This window comes from Capra hircus, chromosome 29, assembly GCF_001704415.2.
Source record: "Capra hircus breed San Clemente chromosome 29, ASM170441v1, whole genome shotgun sequence".
In the NCBI taxonomy this organism is placed as follows: domain Eukaryota; kingdom Metazoa; phylum Chordata; class Mammalia; order Artiodactyla; family Bovidae; genus Capra; species Capra hircus.
In genome coordinates, this window is record NC_030836.1 from 18,579,985 (window position 1) to 18,599,144 (window position 19,160).

The 19,160-nt window shown below is 38.1% G+C and overlaps 1 protein-coding gene across 1 annotated transcript in view; it reads left to right on the forward strand.

The window, feature by feature from the left end:
• Positions 2,161–19,160, forward strand: part of LOC102183767 (glycerophosphodiester phosphodiesterase domain-containing protein 4-like) — a 116,755-nt gene continuing 99,755 nt past the window's right edge. Inside the window, exons 1-3 of the mRNA XM_018042672.1 lie at positions 2,161–2,340; positions 8,091–8,194; positions 19,012–19,105. Coding sequence (XP_017898161.1) covers positions 2,161–2,340; positions 8,091–8,194; positions 19,012–19,105 — 378 coding nt within the window. The remainder of the gene's footprint in view (positions 2,341–8,090; positions 8,195–19,011; positions 19,106–19,160) is intronic.

Below are 19,160 nucleotides of genomic sequence, written 5' to 3' on the forward strand. Positions count from 1 at the left end.
AGACCTGGGTTCAATCCCTGTGTTGGGAAGATCCCCTGGAGAAGGAAATGACTACCCACTCTAGTATTCTGGCCTGGAGAGTTCTATGGGCAGAGGAGCCTGGCAGGCTACAGTCCGTGGAGTGTACACATATTTATACCTACACATATATTTACTATTTCCAGTGTACTTCATTCCTTTATTTAGGTGTCCATTCTCAAGCTGGCACTTTTTCCCTTCTAATCAGCAGACCTTCTTTAACATTTCTCATAGTAGAAGTCACCTGTTGATTAATTCCCCAGTTTTTAATATCTGAAAGGGTCTTTATTTCACTTCTTTTTTTTTTTTATAACTTTCATTGCTGTATGTCAAATTCTAGGTTAACATATTTGTTTCTTTATTTCTTCAGTTCTTTGAAGATGTTGCTCCACTATTTTGAGGCTCACTTTTAAGTTTGTTTGGCCATAGCCACCTTTAATGTAGGCCTTATTTATTTTTATTTATTTTTTTTTTTTTGCACTACTGAGGAAATGCCCTTCTAAGTATGCTACTTGGTGGCACATGCAAGGTTTTTCTGCTTTGGTAGAAACTATCCCCAGCCTTTTATGAGCCCTGGGAATTGACTCACACTTTTTTTGTGTGGTTCGCTCCCTACTCTCAGATAAGTTCTTTTAAAGTATGTATTGATTAGTATTCAGTTGAGAAACACAGGAGAGACACGGGGGAACACTAGTCTCCCTAAACTCCTGTTTCTTTTTGCTCAGTCTGGGGTACTGCCAGGCTCAGCTACATACCCACACCCAGCACTTTACCCTGGAAAATAAGTGAGATTTTAAGTGAGACATAACATTCACTTCCTTTGTTTTCCTTCTATTGAGGATTGCTCTCCTTCACTGCTTATTGTATGCTATCTGAAACCTATTTCATATTTTGTAGTTTTTAAGTCATTTAATGTGGGCAATTTACTCTAGCCCTTATTATTCCATTTTGGCCAGACGTGAGTATTTAGATGTTGTGTTCTTAGCTACATTAGAATGTATTTCACAAAAAAAGAAAAAAAAGTGGAGCATAACAAAGTTTTCAGGGGCAAAGACTGTTATCTGGGATCAACTCTTAAGATTTTTTGTCATTTAATTTTTTCTTTCTTTCCCCCAATTCCACACATTCTCTGGAAGTTCCTTTGTCTGAGAATTTTATCCTGTCACAGGGGGATGAGAAAATGTGGTAGTGACAGCTAGATGTCTTTCAATATCTGTTTTTCCTTTTTTTTTAAACAAAACACTGAATTGTACACTTTAAAGGGTCAGTATTATAGTATATGAATTATATTTCAATAAAAAAGAGAAAATATGCACTAAAAAAAAAAATCACTAGTAAGAAAACACCTGTTAGTGAAATGTCATGTCCAATTTCTTGAAATATCCTTAAAGGGGAGCCCCCTTCTTTGCTCTTCCTTCCTTCCTGCTAGTTGGAATTTGAAGTGATAGTTATCGTTGGAGCTTCCATTTTGTACCCTGAGAAGGAGCCATGTGCTGTAATGGAAGAGCAAACTAGAAGATGTCTCCATTCTAACAACACTGGGAAGCCACAAACCACATAATTTGTTTATACCATTTTGGGGCAAATTTTTATGGCAAAAGCAAAAATAAACTTGTCTAATTTCAGCCATTGCTGTTCTGAATCATCCATCATTTTTGATTGAGGCTCTCAAAAAGCCATATGTGAGAGAAGAGAATGACAATGGGAAGGAATGTGTGTGTCTGAGTAACTCGTTAGCCAAGGATTGTATTTTTTCATATACTTACCACCCATGCCTCCAAGTTCTAAAGCTACCTCAAGACCACACTACAGTTTTAAAAACACATTTGTATCTATTATCTAACTTGATGTTTTCAACATCTATTAGTTGGCTAGGGCAAAGAATATGGTACCATTTTAGAGGTAAGAAAATTAAACATTGAATAGTGTAATGTCTACAATAAACACTAAACTAGTTCATGAGAAAGAGAGGGTGAAGCTCTATTCTTCTACACCAAATCCAATGCATCGTCCTAGATAGAACTTTTAAAAGATCTATCTATCTATTGTTGATAGATTCTGTAGAACTGTGGGGCAGGAAATGTTTGAAGGAGCTACCAGATTCTGACTGTTTTATTTACCATTCCAGCAAAAGGGTGAACCATGGATAACACTGATGAGACTGAGAATGAGGAGACAGGAAGATGGAGAAACTTTAATTCATGGATTAAATGCAACTTCAACTATGAATGTTACATGACTTTCCTTAATGGCTGCTACAGCTGCAACTGGGAAGCCAAACAGGAGAAGAAGGCTAGACGACCACTCTGCTGCTGCTCTTTGGTACAGAGAGATGGGCGGGGGGAGACAGACCACACTTTCTTTTGCCTTGAGAGAATTGCTATAATTTTGTGTGTGAGTGTGTGTGTGTATGCCTAAATACATCATATGTAATGGGTCAAAAATAACTTTATTTAGAAGGTTAAAGGTGATCAGAATTGGATAGCTAAAGAATAGAGAATGGCAGAAGAAATGGTATCAGAGGAGGAGTCAAAGGGCTTAGTATAAGGTGTATTTTAGGTGGAACAGAGGATAAGAAGAGAGAAGTGATGCGAACTGAAGCTACAGATGGAGGCAGGACAGATGTTGTGTGGTTTTAAGAATTTGATTTCTGCCATGTAAGCAGTAAAGAGTGCCTAGAAATTTTTAAGATATTGAGAAACACAGTAGTGTGTTTAGTGAAAAAAGAATTTCCATTGTTGAATTTATGCATACATGGCAATAAACAGTAAGTGATCAGATGAAAAAATGTTTTAACCAAAGTATGAAGTATCTTTATGTCAAACTAAAATATTTGAAATTTATCCTCATAACAGTGTGGAGGCTTTGAACATTTTTGAATGAATGGCAACAAAAAAAATCAAAATAAGAAAATGGGTTTATTCCTCAGGTTTATTGAATGTGTGCCACAGTGAATAAGACCATTAAGGTTTCTAACCCTCCTGCACCTCACAATCTAGTGGGATGAGTTAGGCAGTAAACGGTAATGAAGAAAGATGGTGCTGGATAGAGAGAAGAGCTCTGAAGATGATACATAGGAAAATGTGTTATGTGATGGGAACATGGTTATAGAAGACTGCTTTGAGACATGTTATGTGAGCAGTCTGTAAAGAAGACGTGGGGGCCAGGCATGTATATGCATAGGGGCAAAAATATTTCAGGCAGAGGAGCCAGTAAGTGTGAAACTCTTGAGGTAGGAACAGATTTTGTCATGTTCTAGAAACAAAGAAAACCAGTGTGGCTGGAGTTCAGAAATGGCATCAGTTGGTAGAATGAGTGGAGGTCAGGAATGGGCAAGGCTTGACCATGTAGAGTCTTTGGGCCATGGCAGGGAGTTTGGGTGATATTCTTGTATAGTAGAAAGCTCTGGAAGAGTTGTGAGCAGGGGATTAACTTTATCTGACATATGTTTTTAGAAGGACACACATGTTTTGTGTAGAGAGTATCAGTTCAGTTCAGTCTCTCAGTCATGTCTGACTCTTAGTGACCCCATGGACTGCAGCACACCAGATCCCCCTGTCCATCACTAGCTCCCAGAGTTTACTCAAACTCATGTCCATGGAGTCAGTGATGCCATCCAACCATCTCATGCTCTGTCATCCCCTTCTCCTCCCACCTTCAAACTTTCCCAGCATCAGGGTCTTTTCAAATGAGTCAGTTCTTCACATCACATGGCCAAAGTATTGGAGTTTCAGCTTCAGCATCATTCCTTCCAATGAATATTCAGGACTGATTTCCTTTAGGATGGACTGGTTGGATCTCCTTGTAGTCCAAGGGCCTCTCAAGAATCTTCCCCAACACCACAGTTCAAAAGCATCAATTCTTTGGCTCTCAGCTTTCTTTATAGTCCAGCTCTCACATTCATACATGCCTACTGGAAATACCATAGATTTAACAGATGGACCTTTGTTAGCAAAGTAATGTCTCTGCTTTTTAATATGCTGTCTAGGTTCATCGTAGCTTTTCTTCCAAGGAGCAAGTGTCTTAATTTCATGGCTGCAATCACCATCTGCAGTGATTTTGGAGCCCAGATAAAACCTCTCACTGTTTCCATTGTTTCCCCATCTATTTGCCATGAAGTGATGGGATCAGGTGATATGATCTTAGTTTTTTCAGTGTTGAGTATTAAGCCAGCTTTTTCCCTCTCCTCTTTCACCTTCATCAAGAGGCTCTTTAGTTCCACTTTGCTTACTGCCATAAGGGTGGTGTCATCTGCATATCTGAGGTTGTTGATATTTCTCCAGGCAATCTTGATTCCAGCTTGTGCTTCATCCAGCCTGGCATTTCTCATGATGTATTCTGCATATAAGTTAAATAAGCAGGGTGACAATATACAGGCTTGATGTACTCCATTCCCAATTTGGAACCAGTCCATTGTTCCATGTTTGGTTTTAACTGTTTTGTTTGTTTGTTTGTTTGTTTGTTTTGACCTGCATACAGGTCTCTTGAGGTGGGTAAAGTGGTCTGGTATTCCTAACTCTTTAAGAATTTTCCAGTTTCTTGTGATCCATACACTCAAAGGCTTTAGCATAGGCATTGAAGCAGAAGCAGATGTTTTTTCTGGAACTCTCTTGCTTTTTTGATGATCCCACAGATTTTGACATTTTGACCTCTGGTTCCTCTGCCTTTTCTAAATCCAGCTTGAACATCTGGAAGTTCTTGGTTCACATACTGTTGAAGACTAGTTTGGAGAATTTTGAGCATTACTTTACTAGAGTGTGGAATTAGTGCCATTGTGCAGTAGTTTGAACATTCTTTGGCATCGCCTTTCTTTGGGATTGGAATGAAAACTGACCTTTTCCAGTCCTGTGGCCACTGCTGAGTTTTCCAGATTTGCTGGCATATTGAGTACAGCACTTTAACAGCATCAGGTTTTAGGATTTGAAATAGCTTAGCTGGAATTCCATCACCTCCACTAGCTTTGTTTGTAGTGATGTTTCCTAAGGCTCACTTGACTTCGTATTCCAGGATGTCTGGGTCTAGGTGAATGATCACAGCATTGTGTTTATCTGAGTCATGAAGGTCTTTTTAGTGTAGTTCTTCTGTGTATTCTTGCCACGTCTTCTTTATATCTTCTGCTTCTTTTAGGTCCATCCCATTTCTGTCCTTTATTGTGCCCATCTTTACATGAAATGTTCCCTTTGTATCTTTAAGTTTCTTAACGAGACTCTAGTCTTTATCATTCTATTTTTTCTTCTATTTTTTTGCATTGATCACTTAGGAAGGCTTTCTTATCTCTCCTGCTATTCTTTAGAACTCTGCATTCAGATGGGTATATCTTTCCTTTTCTCCTCTGCCTTTCACTTCTTTTCTCAGCTATTTGTAAGTCCTCCTCAGATAACCTTTTTGTCTTTTTGCATTTCTTCTTCCTGGGGATGTTTTTGATAACTGCCTCCTGTACCTCCATCCATAGATCTTCAGGCACTCTAAAGAACTACAGCCAGTCCCTCCCACCAGGAAGCTTCCACAAGCCTCTTTTCCTCACCCATCAGAGGGCAGACAGAATGAAAACCACAATCCCAGAAAACTAACCAAGCAGATCACATGGGTCACATTTCTAACTCAATAAAACTATGGGCCATGCTATGTAGGGCCATGCAAGACAGATGGGCCATGGTGGGGAGTTCTGATAAAGCATGCTCCGCTGGAGAAGGGAATGGTAAACCACTTCAGCATTCTTGCCTTGAGAACCCCATGAACAGTATTAAAAGGCAAAAATATATGACACTGAAAGATGAACTCCCCAGGTTGGTAGGTGCCCAATATGCTACTGGAGAAGAGTGGAGAAATAACTCCAGAAAGAATGAAGAGATGGAGCCAAAGTGGAAATAACACCCTGTTCCAGATGTGTCTGGTGGTGAAAATAAAGTCTGATGCTGAAAAGAACAATATTTCATAGGAACCTGGAGTATTCACTCCATAAATCAAGGTAAATTGGAAGTGCTCAAACAGGAGATGGCAAGAGTGAACATCGACATTTTAGGAATCAGTGAACTAAAATGGACTGGAATGGGCAAATTTAATTCAGATGACCATTATATCTACTACTGTGGGCAAGAATCCCTTAGAAGAAATGGAGTCACCCCATCAAAGTCAACAAAAGATTCCAAAATCCAGTACTTGGGTACAGGCTCAAAAATGACAGAATGACCTCTGTTTGTTTCTGAGGCAAACCATTCAGTATCTCACTAATCCAAGTCCATGTCCCAACCACTAATACTGAAGAAGCTGAACAGTTCTATGAAGACCTACAAGACCTAGAATTAACAGCAAAGAGATTTCCTTTTCATCATAGGGAACTGGAATGCAAAAGTAGGAAGTTAAGAGATACCTGGAGTAACTGACAAATTTGGCCTTGAAGTTCAAAATGAAGCAGGGCAAAGCCTAACAGTTTTGCCAAGAGAACGCACATGTCATAGCAAACACCCTCTTCCAACAACACAAGAGATGACTCTACACATGGACTTCACCAGATGGTCAACACTGAAATCAGATTGATTATATTCTTTGCAGCCAAAGATGGAGAAACTCTATACAGTCAGCAAAAACAAGACCGGGAACTGACTGTGGTTCAGATCATGAACTCCTTATTGCAAAATTCAGACTTAAATTGGTTTTAGAAAAGGCAGAGGAGCCAGAGATCAAATTGCCAACATCCACTGAATCATGGAAAAAGCAAGAGAGTTCCAGAAAAACATCTATTTCTGCTTTATTGACTATGCCAAAGCCTTTGACTGTGTGGATCACAATCAACTGTGGAAAATTCTGAAAGAGATAGGAATACCAGACCACCTAATCTGCCTCTTGAGAAGTCTGTATGCAGGCCAGGAAGCAACAGTAAGAACTGGACGTGGAACAACAGACTGGTTCCAAATAGGAAAAGGAGTATGTCAAGGCTGTATATTGTCACCCTGCTTATTTAACTTCTATGCAGAGTACATCATGAGAAACACTGGACTGGAAGAAACACAAGCTGGAATCAAGATTGCCGGGAGAAATATCAATAACGTCAGATATGCAGATGACATCACCCTTATGGCAGGAAGTGAAGAGGAGCTAAAAAGCCTCTTGATGAAAGTGAAAGAGGAGAGTGAAAAAGTTGACTTAAAGCGCAACATTCAGAAAACGAAGATCATGGAATCTGGTCCCATCACTCCATGGGAAATCGGTGGGGAAACAGTGGAAACAGTGTCAGACTTTATTGTTTTGGGCTCCAAAATCACTGCAGATGGTGACTGCAGCCATGAAATTAAAAGACGCTTACTCTTTGAAAGAAAAGTTATGAGCAATCTAGATAGCATATTCAAAAGCAGGGACATTACTTTGCTGACTAAGGTCTGGCTAGTCAAGGCTATGGTTTTCCCAATGTTCATGTATGGATGTGAGAGTTGGACTGTGAAGAAGGCTGAGCACCGAAGAATTGATGCTTTTGAACTGTGGTGTTGGAGAAGACTCTTGAGAGTCCCTTGGACTGCAAGGAGATCCACCCAGTCCATTCTGAAGGAGATCAGCCCTGGGATTTCTTTGGAAGGAATGTTGCTAAAGCTGAAACTCCAGTACTTTGGCCACCTCATGAGAAGAGTTGACTCATTGGAAAAGACTCTGATGCTGGGAGGGATTAGGGACAGGAGAAGAAGGGGATGACCGAGAATGAGAAGGCTGGAGGGCATCACTGATTCGATGGACGTGAGTCTGAGTGAACTCCGGGAGATGGTGATGGACAGGGAGGCCTGGCGTGCTGCGATTCATGGGGTCGCAAAGAGTCGGACACGACTGAGCGACTGAACTGAACTGATCTGAAGGGAAAACCACTAAGTCATTAAGGTATGACCTAAACCAAATCCCTTATGATTATAATGTTATAAATAGGGTTCTACAAAATTCCACAAGGGTAAAAGAATACAGTGGTCTCTCTAGCCTGAGGAGGGTAATGATGCACTGTAACTATATAGACCTTTGGGGAATATAAACAGATGTTGCTGAGGTACAATGATAAATGGAGCTAAATGAGGCGTCCTTCTTTCTCTTCCCAGAGAGAGCGATTATTTTACCCTTGGTTGATTGTGTCCTTTTGCTTGTCTACAGTTTTACTTTTTACATGGATAGAAACTTCAAATGAATTCAATGGCTTTGACTGGTGAGTTTCACTTTTTGTATTTTCATTTGTGTAAGGGCTCTTTGGTCTAATAGTCACATGGATCTTTCTTCAGACTGAAAAAGTCTGGTGACATAAGAACGAGGGTGGACAAAGTTATAGTTTTGCAGCTGGTGGATGGGAGGCCTGACTCTGGGGAAGTATAAGCATGCTCAGCATCCTCAGCTACTATACCTCCCTTCCCTGCTCAGTCTCACTCTTAGACCAAATCTGGCTCAGCAGGAAGCTTTCTCTGTGCTTCCAGTCCTTCTATTCAGATGACTCCCTTGTTCTTCAGCCTCTTTTGCCTACATTTACTGATGCCTACACCAGTTGGTCTTCATGATCTTGGTCCATGAACCCTGGTGTCTCGGCCTCACCTCCAGCCTCTACTTCTTCCTTCTGTCCTCACTGGGTTTCCTAAGACTCTGGAGACAGAAACAGTGTCCCATCTCAGCATGCTTGTAGCCCAATTCCTACTCTGGACTGCTCCTGGCTCTTCCCATTTTTCTGGCCTGGCTGGTATAGCATACCCATTAGTTGGTCTTTGAGGGAAAAAGGGGTATCTTTGAGTGTGAGGCTTTTAAAAAATGTAATATAGTTTATTTTTTCCTTCATAGAAATAAAGTATGGTTTGTTATTTTAAATATTAAGAAATGTAGAAAAATAGATAATATCATCTTATTCTTGAGTAGCAATCACTTGGTATACTTCCCAGTCTTTTTTCCTGTGCCTATTTTTATATTATGTTCATATCATATATATAATTTTTATTTTTTCTCTCATTTAAAATAGTCATACACATTTTGAAAAATTATTAAAACTCTTAATGATAATCACTTTATTTATTTATTTTTTATATTCAATTTTTTGCATTTTTATTTTTTCCCCTAGTTTCTGGGAAAATGTTTGACAACAAAAACAAGAGAGTTAGGAAGGAAAAGAAAATCCACTTTAAATGGTTTTAAAGTATTTCCTGATATGAAGGTAGTGTAGTGTAGTTACGTAACGACTTTTTATTGTTAGGCTTTATGACTAATTTTCTGTTTTTATAAAATGACAGTGAAGAGAAATCTTTGTGTTCTGACTTACAGTCTTACAGGAAGTTCCCACAATGGCATTATTCAGTCAAAAAGAATAAAAACTAGTAAAACTCATTGTGCCTGTTACCAAAGTATTTCTCAAAAGATAGTACAGTTTGCATTCACAATAGAGGTATTTGACTTTCTGTTTTAACACTCCACTGACAGCATGGACTATTATAATTTTGAATTGTTTTTATTAATTTTATAGATGAAATTTGTTTTATTTTAATTATTTACCAGGTATCAAAACTTGTTTCCTTAGTAACTTATTTTATCTTTAGTTCTCTCTGTTTGAATATACATATCTTGTGGAATCTAATTTTCTCATTTATATGCATTCTTTATTTAGAGATAAGTTCTAAATTTCTCCACAGTATTGGAAATAAGAAATGCTTCATTTATTTATAAAATTTCCCTCAGTTTTAAAGAACTTTATATTGAGATATAATTGAAATATAATGTTACATTTCTGTTAAGTATACATTATAGCATAATGATTTGCTATTTCTACGTATTGTGGAATGATCACCACAGTAAGTCTGGTTAATATTCTTCATCACACATAATTTCAGATTTTGTGTGTGATGAGAATTTTTAAGAAACTTTCCCTTCAGTTCAGTTCAGTTCAGTTCAGTCGCTCAGTCGTGTCCGACTCTTTGCGACCCCATGAATTGCAGCACACCAGGGCTCCCTGTCTATCACCAACTCCTGGAGTTCACTTTTAGCAACTTTCAAATATACAGTACTGCATTTGTAACTATAGTCACCATGCTGTATGCATTTTATCCCCAGGGCATGTTTATTTTATAGTTGGAAGTTTATACCTTTTTATCCATCTTCACTCATTTGTCCACCTCTCAACCCTGTCCTCTGGCAACCACCAATCTGTTCTCTGTGTCTATGAGTTAGTTTGGTTGGTTGGTTTTTATCTTTCATGTATAAGTGAGGTCATATCTTATTTATCTTTTTCTGTCTGACTGATTTATATTAGCATAATGCTTACAGGGTCTATCCATGTTGTCATAAATGACATTTTTCATTTTTTATATGACTGAATAATGCTCCCTTGTGGTATGTATGTGTAAGGATATACCACATTTGAAAAATTAAGTCATCTGTGGACACTAAGGTTGCTTTCATGTCTTGGTTATTGTACATAGTGCTACAGATGTTTTTAAATGATGACAAACGCACAGCAAACATTATCCTCAATGGTGAAAAATTGAAAGAATTTCCCCAAAAGTCAGGAACAAGACAAGGGTACCCACTTCCACCACTACTATTCCACATAGTTTTGGAAGCTTTGGCCACAGCAATCAGAGCAGAAAAAGAAATAAAAGGAATCCAAATTGGAAAAGAAGAAGTATAACTCTTACTGTTTGCAGATGACATGATCCTCTACATAGAAAACCCTAAAGACTCCACCAGAAAATTACTAGAACTAATCAATGAATATTGTAAAGTTGCAGGATATAAAATCTACACACAGAAATCCCTTGCATTCCTATACACTAATAATAAGAAAATAGAAAGAGAAATTAAGGAAAACAATTCAATTCACCATTGCAATGAGAAGAATAAAATACTTAGGAATATATCTACCTAAAGAAACTAAAGATCTATATATAGAAAACTGTAAAACACTGGTGAAAGAAATCAAAGAGGACACTAATAGAAGGAGAAATATACCATGTTCATGGATCAGAAGAATCAATATAATGAAAATGAGTATATGACCCAAAGCAATCTATAGATTCAATGCAATCCCTATCAAGCTACCAATGGTATTTTTCACAGAGCTAGAACAAATAATTTCACAATTTGTATGGAAATACAAAAACCCTGAAATAGCCAAAGCAATCTTGAGAAAGAATGGAACTGGAGGAATCAACCTGCCTGACTTCAGGCTCTACTACAAAGCCACAGTCATCAAGAGAGTATGGTACTGGCACAAAGACAGAAATATAGATCAATGGAACAAAATAGAAAGCCCAGAGATAAATCCACACACATATGGACACCTTGTCTTTGACAAAGGAGGCAAGAATATACAATGGAGAAAAGACAATCTCTTTAACAAGTGGTGCTGGGAAAACTGGTTAACCACTTGTAAAAGAATGAAACTAGAACACTTTCTAACACCATACACAAAAATAAACTCAAAATGGATTAAAGATCTAAATGTAAGACCAGAAACTATAAAACTCCTAGAGGAGAACATAGGCAAAACACTCTCTGACATAAACCACAGCAGGATGCTCTATGATCCACCTCCCAGAATATTGGAAATAAAAGGAAAAATAAACAAATGGGACCTAATTAAACTTAAAAGCTTCTGAACAACACAGGAAGTATAAGCAAGGTGAAAAGATGGCCTTCAGAATGGGAGAAAATAATAGCAAATGAAGCAACTGACAAACAACTAATCTCAAAAATATACAAGAAACTCCTGCAGCTCAATTCCAGAAAAATAAATGACCCAATCAAAAAATGGGCCAAAGAACTAAATAGACATTTCTCCAAAGAAGACATACAGATGGCTAACGAACATATGAAAAGATGCCCAACATCACTCATTATCAGAGAAATGCAAATCAAAACCACAATGAGGTACCATTTCACGCCAGTCAGAATGGCTGCCATCCAAAAGTCTACAAGCAATAAATGCTGGAGAGGCTGTGGAGAAAAGGGAACTCTCTTACACTGTTGGTGGGAATGCAAACTAGTACAGCCACTATGGAGAACAGTGTGGAGATTCCTTAAAAAACTGGAAATAGGACTGCCTTGTGACCCAGCAATCCCATTACTGGGCATACACACCAGGGAAACCAGAATTGAAAGAGACATGTGTACCCCAATGTTGATCACAGCACTGTTTATAATAGCCAGGACATGAAAGCAACCTAGATGTCCATCAGCAGATGAATGGATAAGAAAGCTGTGGTACATATACACAATGCAGTATTACTCAGCCACTAAAAAGAATACATTTGAATCAGTTCTAATGAGGTGGATGAAACTGGAGCCTATTATACAGAGTGAAGTAAGCCAGAAAGAAAAACACCAATACAGTATACTAACACAGACTGGTTCCAAATAGGAAAAGAGGTACGTCAAGGCTGTATATGGTCACCCTGCTTATTTAACTTATATGCAGAGTACATCATGAGAAACGCTGGGCTGAAAGAAGCACAAGCTGGAATCAAGATTGCTAGGAGAAATATCAAGAACCTCAGATATGCAGATGACACCACCCTTATGGCAGAAAGTGAAGAGGAACTAAAAAGCCTCTTGATGAAAGTGAAAGAGGAGAGCGAAAAAGTTGGCTTAAAGCTCAACATTCAGGAAACGAAGATCATGGCATCTGGTCCCATCACTTCATGGGAAATAAATGGGAAAACAGTGGAAACAGTGTCAAACTTTATTTTTTGGGGCTCCAAAATGACTGCAGATGGTGACTGCAGCCATGAAATTAAAAGATGCTTACTCCCTGGAAGGAAAGTTATAACCAACCTAGAGAGTTGGACTGTGAAGAAGTCTGAGCACCAAAGAATTGATGCTTTTGAACTGTGGTGTTGGAGAAGACTCTCGAGAGTCTCTTGAACTGCAAGGAGATCCAACCAGTCTATTCTGAAGGAGATCAGCCCTGGGATTTCTTTGGAAGGAATGATGCTAAAGTTGAAACTCCAGTACTTTGGCCACCTCATGTGAAGAGCTGACTCATTGGAAAAGACTCTGATTCTGGGAGGGATTTGGGGCAGGAGAAGAAGGGGATGACAGAGGGTGAGATGGCTGGATGGCATCACTGACTCGATGGCTGTGAGTCTGAGTGAACTCTGGGAGTTGGTGATGGACAGGGAGGCCTGGCCTGCTGCGATTCACGGGGTCGCAAAGTATCGGAGAGGACTGAGCAACTGAACTGAACTGAACTGAATGCATATATATGGAATTTAGAAAGATGGTAATGATAACCCTGTATGCAAGACAGCAAAAGAGACACAGATGTATAGAACAGTCTTTTGGACTCTGTGGGAGAGGGAGAGGGTGGGATGATTTGGGAGAATAGCATTGAAACGTGTAATATCATATATGAAACGAATCACCAGTCCAGGTTCGGTGCATGATACAGGATGCCTGGGGCTGGTGCATTTGGATGAACCAGAGGGATGGTAAGGGGAGGGAGGTGGGATGGGGTTTCAGGAAGGGGAACACGTGTATACCCATGGCAGATTCATGCTGATGTTTGGTATAACCAATACAATATTGTAAAGTAGTTTGCCTCCAACTAAAATAAATAAATTTATATTTAAAAAATGATGGCCATACTGACTGGTGTGAGGTGATATCTCACTGTAGTTTTGAGTTGCATTTCTCTAATAAATAGCAGTGTTGAGCATCTTTTCATGTGTTTATTGGCCATCTCTATTTCTTCTTTGGAGAAATGTTTGTTTAGGTCTTCTCCCCACTTTTTTATTTCATTGTTTATTTCCTATTAAGATGCATGAGTTGTTTATTTTGTAGACTAATCTCATGTCAGTCAGATAATTTGCAAATATTTTCTCACATTCTGTGTGTTGTTTTTTCATTTTGTTAATGGTTTCCTTTGCTGTGCAAAAGCTTTTGAGTTTAAGTAGGTTCCATTTGTTTCTTTTTCCCCCATTACTCTAGGAGATGTATCAAAAAAGATTTTGCTGCAACTTATGTGAAAGTGTTCTTACTTATTTTATTTTTGTGTATGGTGTTAAAGAATGTTCTAATCTCATTCTTTTAAAAGTAGGTGTCTAATTTCCCCAGAACCATTTATTGAAAAGACTGTACTTTTTCCATTGTATATTCTTGCTTCTTCTGTCATGCATTAGTTGAGCATAGATGTGTGAGTTTACTTCTAGTTTTTCTATCCTGTTCCATTGATCTGTATTTCTACCTTTGTGCCATACTGTTTTGATTACTGTAGTTTTGTAGTATAGTATGAAATAAGGAAGCCTGATTCCTCCAGCTCTTTTTCTTTCCAAAGATTGCTTTGGCTATTCAGGGTCTTTGTGTTTCCATACAAGTTTAAATTTTTTTGTTCTAGTTCTGTGAAGTATGGCATTGGTATTTTGATATGGATTGTATTGAATCTGTAGGTTGCCTTGGGTGTATAGTCATTTTGACAATATTGATTCTTCCAATCCAATAACATGTTTTGTCTTTCCATCTTTGATTTCTTTCATCAGTGTCTTATGGTTTTTAGAGTACAGTTTTTTTGCCTCATTAGGTAGGTTTACTCCTAGGTATTTTATACTTCTGATGCTATGATAAATGAGTTTGTTTCTTAAATTTCTCTTTCTGATATTTTAATTGTTAATGTGTAGAAATGTAATAAAATTCTGTGAATTAATTTTGTATTCTGCAACTGTACCAAATTCATTGATGAGCTCTAGTAGCTCTCTGGTAGCATCTTTAGGATTTTCTATGTATAGTATCATTTTCTTTTTCTTGTAGTTTACTTCTCATCTCATTTCTGGTAGCATCTTTAGGATTTTCTACATATAGTATAATGTCATCTGCAAATAGTGACAGTTTTACTTATTCTTTTTCAAGCTGAATTTATTGCATTTCATTATCTCCTCTGAATGCCATGGCTAGGACTTCCAAAAGTGAATAAAGCTTGTGAGAGTGGACATTGTTGTCTTGTTTGCGACATTAGAGGAAACAGCTTTTGGCTGTTGAGTATGATGTTAACTGTGGGTTTGTCATATGTAACCTTTGTTATATTGAGGAGAAGGAAATGGCAACCCACTCCAGTACTCTTGCCTGGAGAATCCCATGGAGGGTGGAGCCTGGTAAGCTACAGTCCATGGGGTCACAAGAGTTGGACACGACTGAGTGACTTTACTATGGTCCCTCTTTGCCCACTTTCTGGATTTTTTTTTTTAATCATATATGGCTATTGAATTGTTGTCAGAAGGTTTTTCTGCATCTATTGAGATAATCTTATGATTTTTTACTCTTTGACTTGTTGATATGGTATATCATACTGATGTATTTGTATATATTGAAGAATCCTTGTATATCTGGGATAAATGCCACTTGATGATGGTGTATAATTCTTTTAATTCAATTCATTATTTTCAGTTTGCTAGAATTTTGTTGAGGATTTTTGCATCTATATTCATCACTGTTATTGACCTATAATTTTCTTTTTTGTGATATCTTTGTCTGATTTTGGTACCAGAGTATTGGTGGCCTCACAGAATAAGTTTGGGAGTATTCTTTTTTTTTTTCCTTCTTTTTTTTTAAATTTTACTTTATTTTACTTTACAGTACTGTATTGGTTCTGCCATACATCAGCATGAATCTTTCATGGGTGTACACATGTTCCAATCCTGAATCTCCCTCCCACCTCCCTCCCCATACTATCTCTCTGAGTCAACCCAGTGCACCAGCCCCAAGCATCCTGTATCCTGCATTGAACCTAGATTGGCAATTTTTTTCTTATATGATATTATACATGTTTCAATGCCATTCTCCCAAATCTTCCCACCCTCTCCCTCTCCCACAGAGTCCCACTCCAACATTTGAATTATAGGAGTCCCAGAAGAAGAGGGAGTATTCTTTCTTCTGCAATTTCTTTGGAATAGTTTCATAAGGATAGATGTTAACTCCTCTCTAAATGTTTGGTGGAATTTGTCCATGAAGCCATTTGATCCTGGACTTTTACTTATTGAAAGGCTTTTAATTACATTTTCAATTTCAGTACATATGGTTGGTCTTCATATTTTCTGTCTCTTTGTCTTTCAGTCTTGGAAGGTTGTAACTTTCTAAGAACTTTTTAGGTTGTCCTTTTTTTTTTTTTTTTGCATATAGTTGCTTGTAATAGTCTCTTATGACCCTGTGCATTTATGTGGTGTCTGTTGTAATTTCTTGTCATTTCTAATGTGAATGATTTGAGTCCTCTCCCATTTATCTTGATGAGTCTGGCTAAATGTTTATAATTTTATCTTTTAAAAAAAAACAGCTTTTAGTTTCATTGATCTTTGCTATTGTTTTCTTTGTGTCTATTTCATTTATTTCTATTATGATCTTTATAATTTCTTTCCTTTTACTAATTTCAGTAAAAGGAAATTACTGAAATTTTCTTGTTCTTTCTCTAGTTACTTTATGTATTAAGTTGTTGTTGTTGTTCAGCCACCCAGTTGTGTCCAACTCTTTGGGATCCCATGGACTGCAGCACGTCAGGCCTCCCTGTCCTTCTCCATCTCCTGGAGTTTTCCTAAGTTCACATCCATTGCATTGATGATGCCATCCAGCCATCTCATCCTCTGATGCTGTCTTCTTGTCCTTCTGCCCTCAATCTTTGCCAGCATCAGGGACTTTACTAATAAGTCAGCTGTTCACATCAGGTGACCAAAATACTGGAGCTTCAGCTTCAGCATCAGTCTTTCCAATGAATATTCAGGGTTGATTTCCTTTAAGACTGACTGGTTTGATCTCCTTGCTGTCCAAGGGACTCTCAGGAGTCTTCTCCAGCACCACAGTTTGAAGGCCTCAATTCTTTGGCGTTCTGCCTTCCTCATAGTCTAGCTCTCACAACTGTATGTGACCACTGGGAAGAACATAGCCTTGACTATATAGATGTTTGTTGGCAGAGTGATGTCTCTGATTTTCAACACATTGTCTAGGTTTGTCATACCTTTGCATATATATGTCATACTCATACTACTGTATAGTCTTGAGTAAGTGTATAATCCCAGTTGCTTTTTCAATTCCCTCTGATGTGTATAAACAGTCACCCAAGCAAACTATTCTCATTCTTCTCACTCCCTTGTGTTACTCAACCACCATCATCTAAAGTAGAAGAAGTGGAGAGAAAAAGAGAGAAAAATATCACAGTTCTTCCTTTGCCAGAAGTACTCAGCCTGTGGGTGGGAACTTCTCCTGAGTTTGGTGGGGGAATTTGGTACTGTACTAATTTTGAATATTTACATGTGAGTGAATATAGAAAAGAAGATCATTATGTTGATAAAGAGGGAAAAAAATCTGATGTGACTAGAGAAATGATTTGAAAAGACAGAGGCACAATTAAAGGCTAAAATTAACTCTTCTTTCTCACCTGGAAAGTAAAGTCAGTATCACTGCTTGCATAAGCTATTTAATGAATTCCTTGGCTACATTTAGACTGCTTATGGGGACTCCCTGGTGGCTCAGATGGTAAAGAATTTGCCTGCAATGCAGGAGACGTGGGTTCAATCCCTGGATTGGGAAGATCCCTTGGAGAAGGAAATGGCAACCCACGCTAGTATTCTTGCCTAGAGAATTCTATGGACAGAGGAGCTGCAGTCCATGGGGTCACAGAGTCAGACATGACTGAATGACTAACACTTTATGTCTATCCTGCATGTTTTTTTCTTTTATTTCATTATTTGATCATTACTCTGCTTGCATTTAAATATTCTATTCTTGCTATGTGGATATGAGTCATTTAACTCTGTGGAGATCTTGAATATATTTTTTATGGTTCTTTTCTAATTGTTCTCTTAATTATATTTTTCTGCAAGTTATTGTATTAGTTGACTTTATTAGGTTAATTTATTGGGCTTTCCTGTTATCTCAGCTGATGAAGATTCCACCTGCAATGCAGGAGACCCCAGTTCAATTCCTGGGTTGGGAAGATCCCCTGGAGAAGGGATAGGCTACCCACTCCAGTATTCATGGGCCTCCCTCGTGGTTCAGATGGTAAAGAATCCACCTGCAATGCAGGACACCTGGGTTTGATTGCTAGTTTGGGGAGATCCCCTGGAGGAGGGCATGGCAACCCACTGTAGTATTCTTGCCTTAAGAATTCCCATGGACAAAGGAGCCTGGCGGGCTACAGTTGCAAAGAGTTGGACACAACTGAGCAACTAAGCACACAAACAGATTAATTTGTTAACATTACTTACACATTTTCTGATTCCTGGCTGTGAGATCATGTTTTACAGAGTACTCTTCTGAGTATCTTGATCTGGGATCAATCTTGCCTAGGATAGCTGCTTGTCTATTTCTTTCTCTTTGTGTCCCTTCTCAACCCTGACCAAAGAGAAATTTTTCTTATATTGAATGTAATTATATATTCAGTAATCTATATTTTGTATCATTAAAATATAATTTCTCTAGGTCTCATATGGAGGGGAAATAATTTCTGTTATCTTGAAATGAAGAGGCTAAATTCTGTGACGTATAATACCTAGACTAATTATAATATTGTTTAACTTAACAAATCAGTGTATTAGTTTTATCTCATAAACTACTTTAGGAACAAAAAAGACCAGGTAAGGTCCAAACTCTTACACCGCATGTAGATATTAATATAGTGACTTGCTATTATACAAGAAAACATATATGGATAAGAAACCTGCTGAAATGGATAGTATTAACTATATGACAGCAGTGAACTTATGGATGACTTTTTGTTTTGACATTCCAGAATTTCTATGTTTTTTTAAAGAATATATAGTTTTTGAGTATGTATTCTAAATAAATTTAAAAACCATACAACTCCTACAGAACCCCATTAAAGTACCTGATTGTCTACGAACAAAGTTAAAACTTCTCAACTAAATATCCTCAAAGATCTTCACACATCTGTTCCCAAATTGCTCCTCTTCTTATCCCCCTGTTTTCTTATGCCTCATTTAGTCCAGTCTTATACCGTATCCTTGACAGAGATACTACTAACTTCTATGTTTTAGAAACTGAAACACATTTTTGCAGGGTTGTTTTCCTAGGTACAGGAGTCTGGTTCTTTTGGTCCATTGTCTTGCTGAGTTTCCTTGGGATCCTGGCTGCCTACACAACATTGCTACTGGTGAGTAACATTTCCCATTTTTCCCACTCCCTTCCTGAGTAGCCTCATGAAGTGC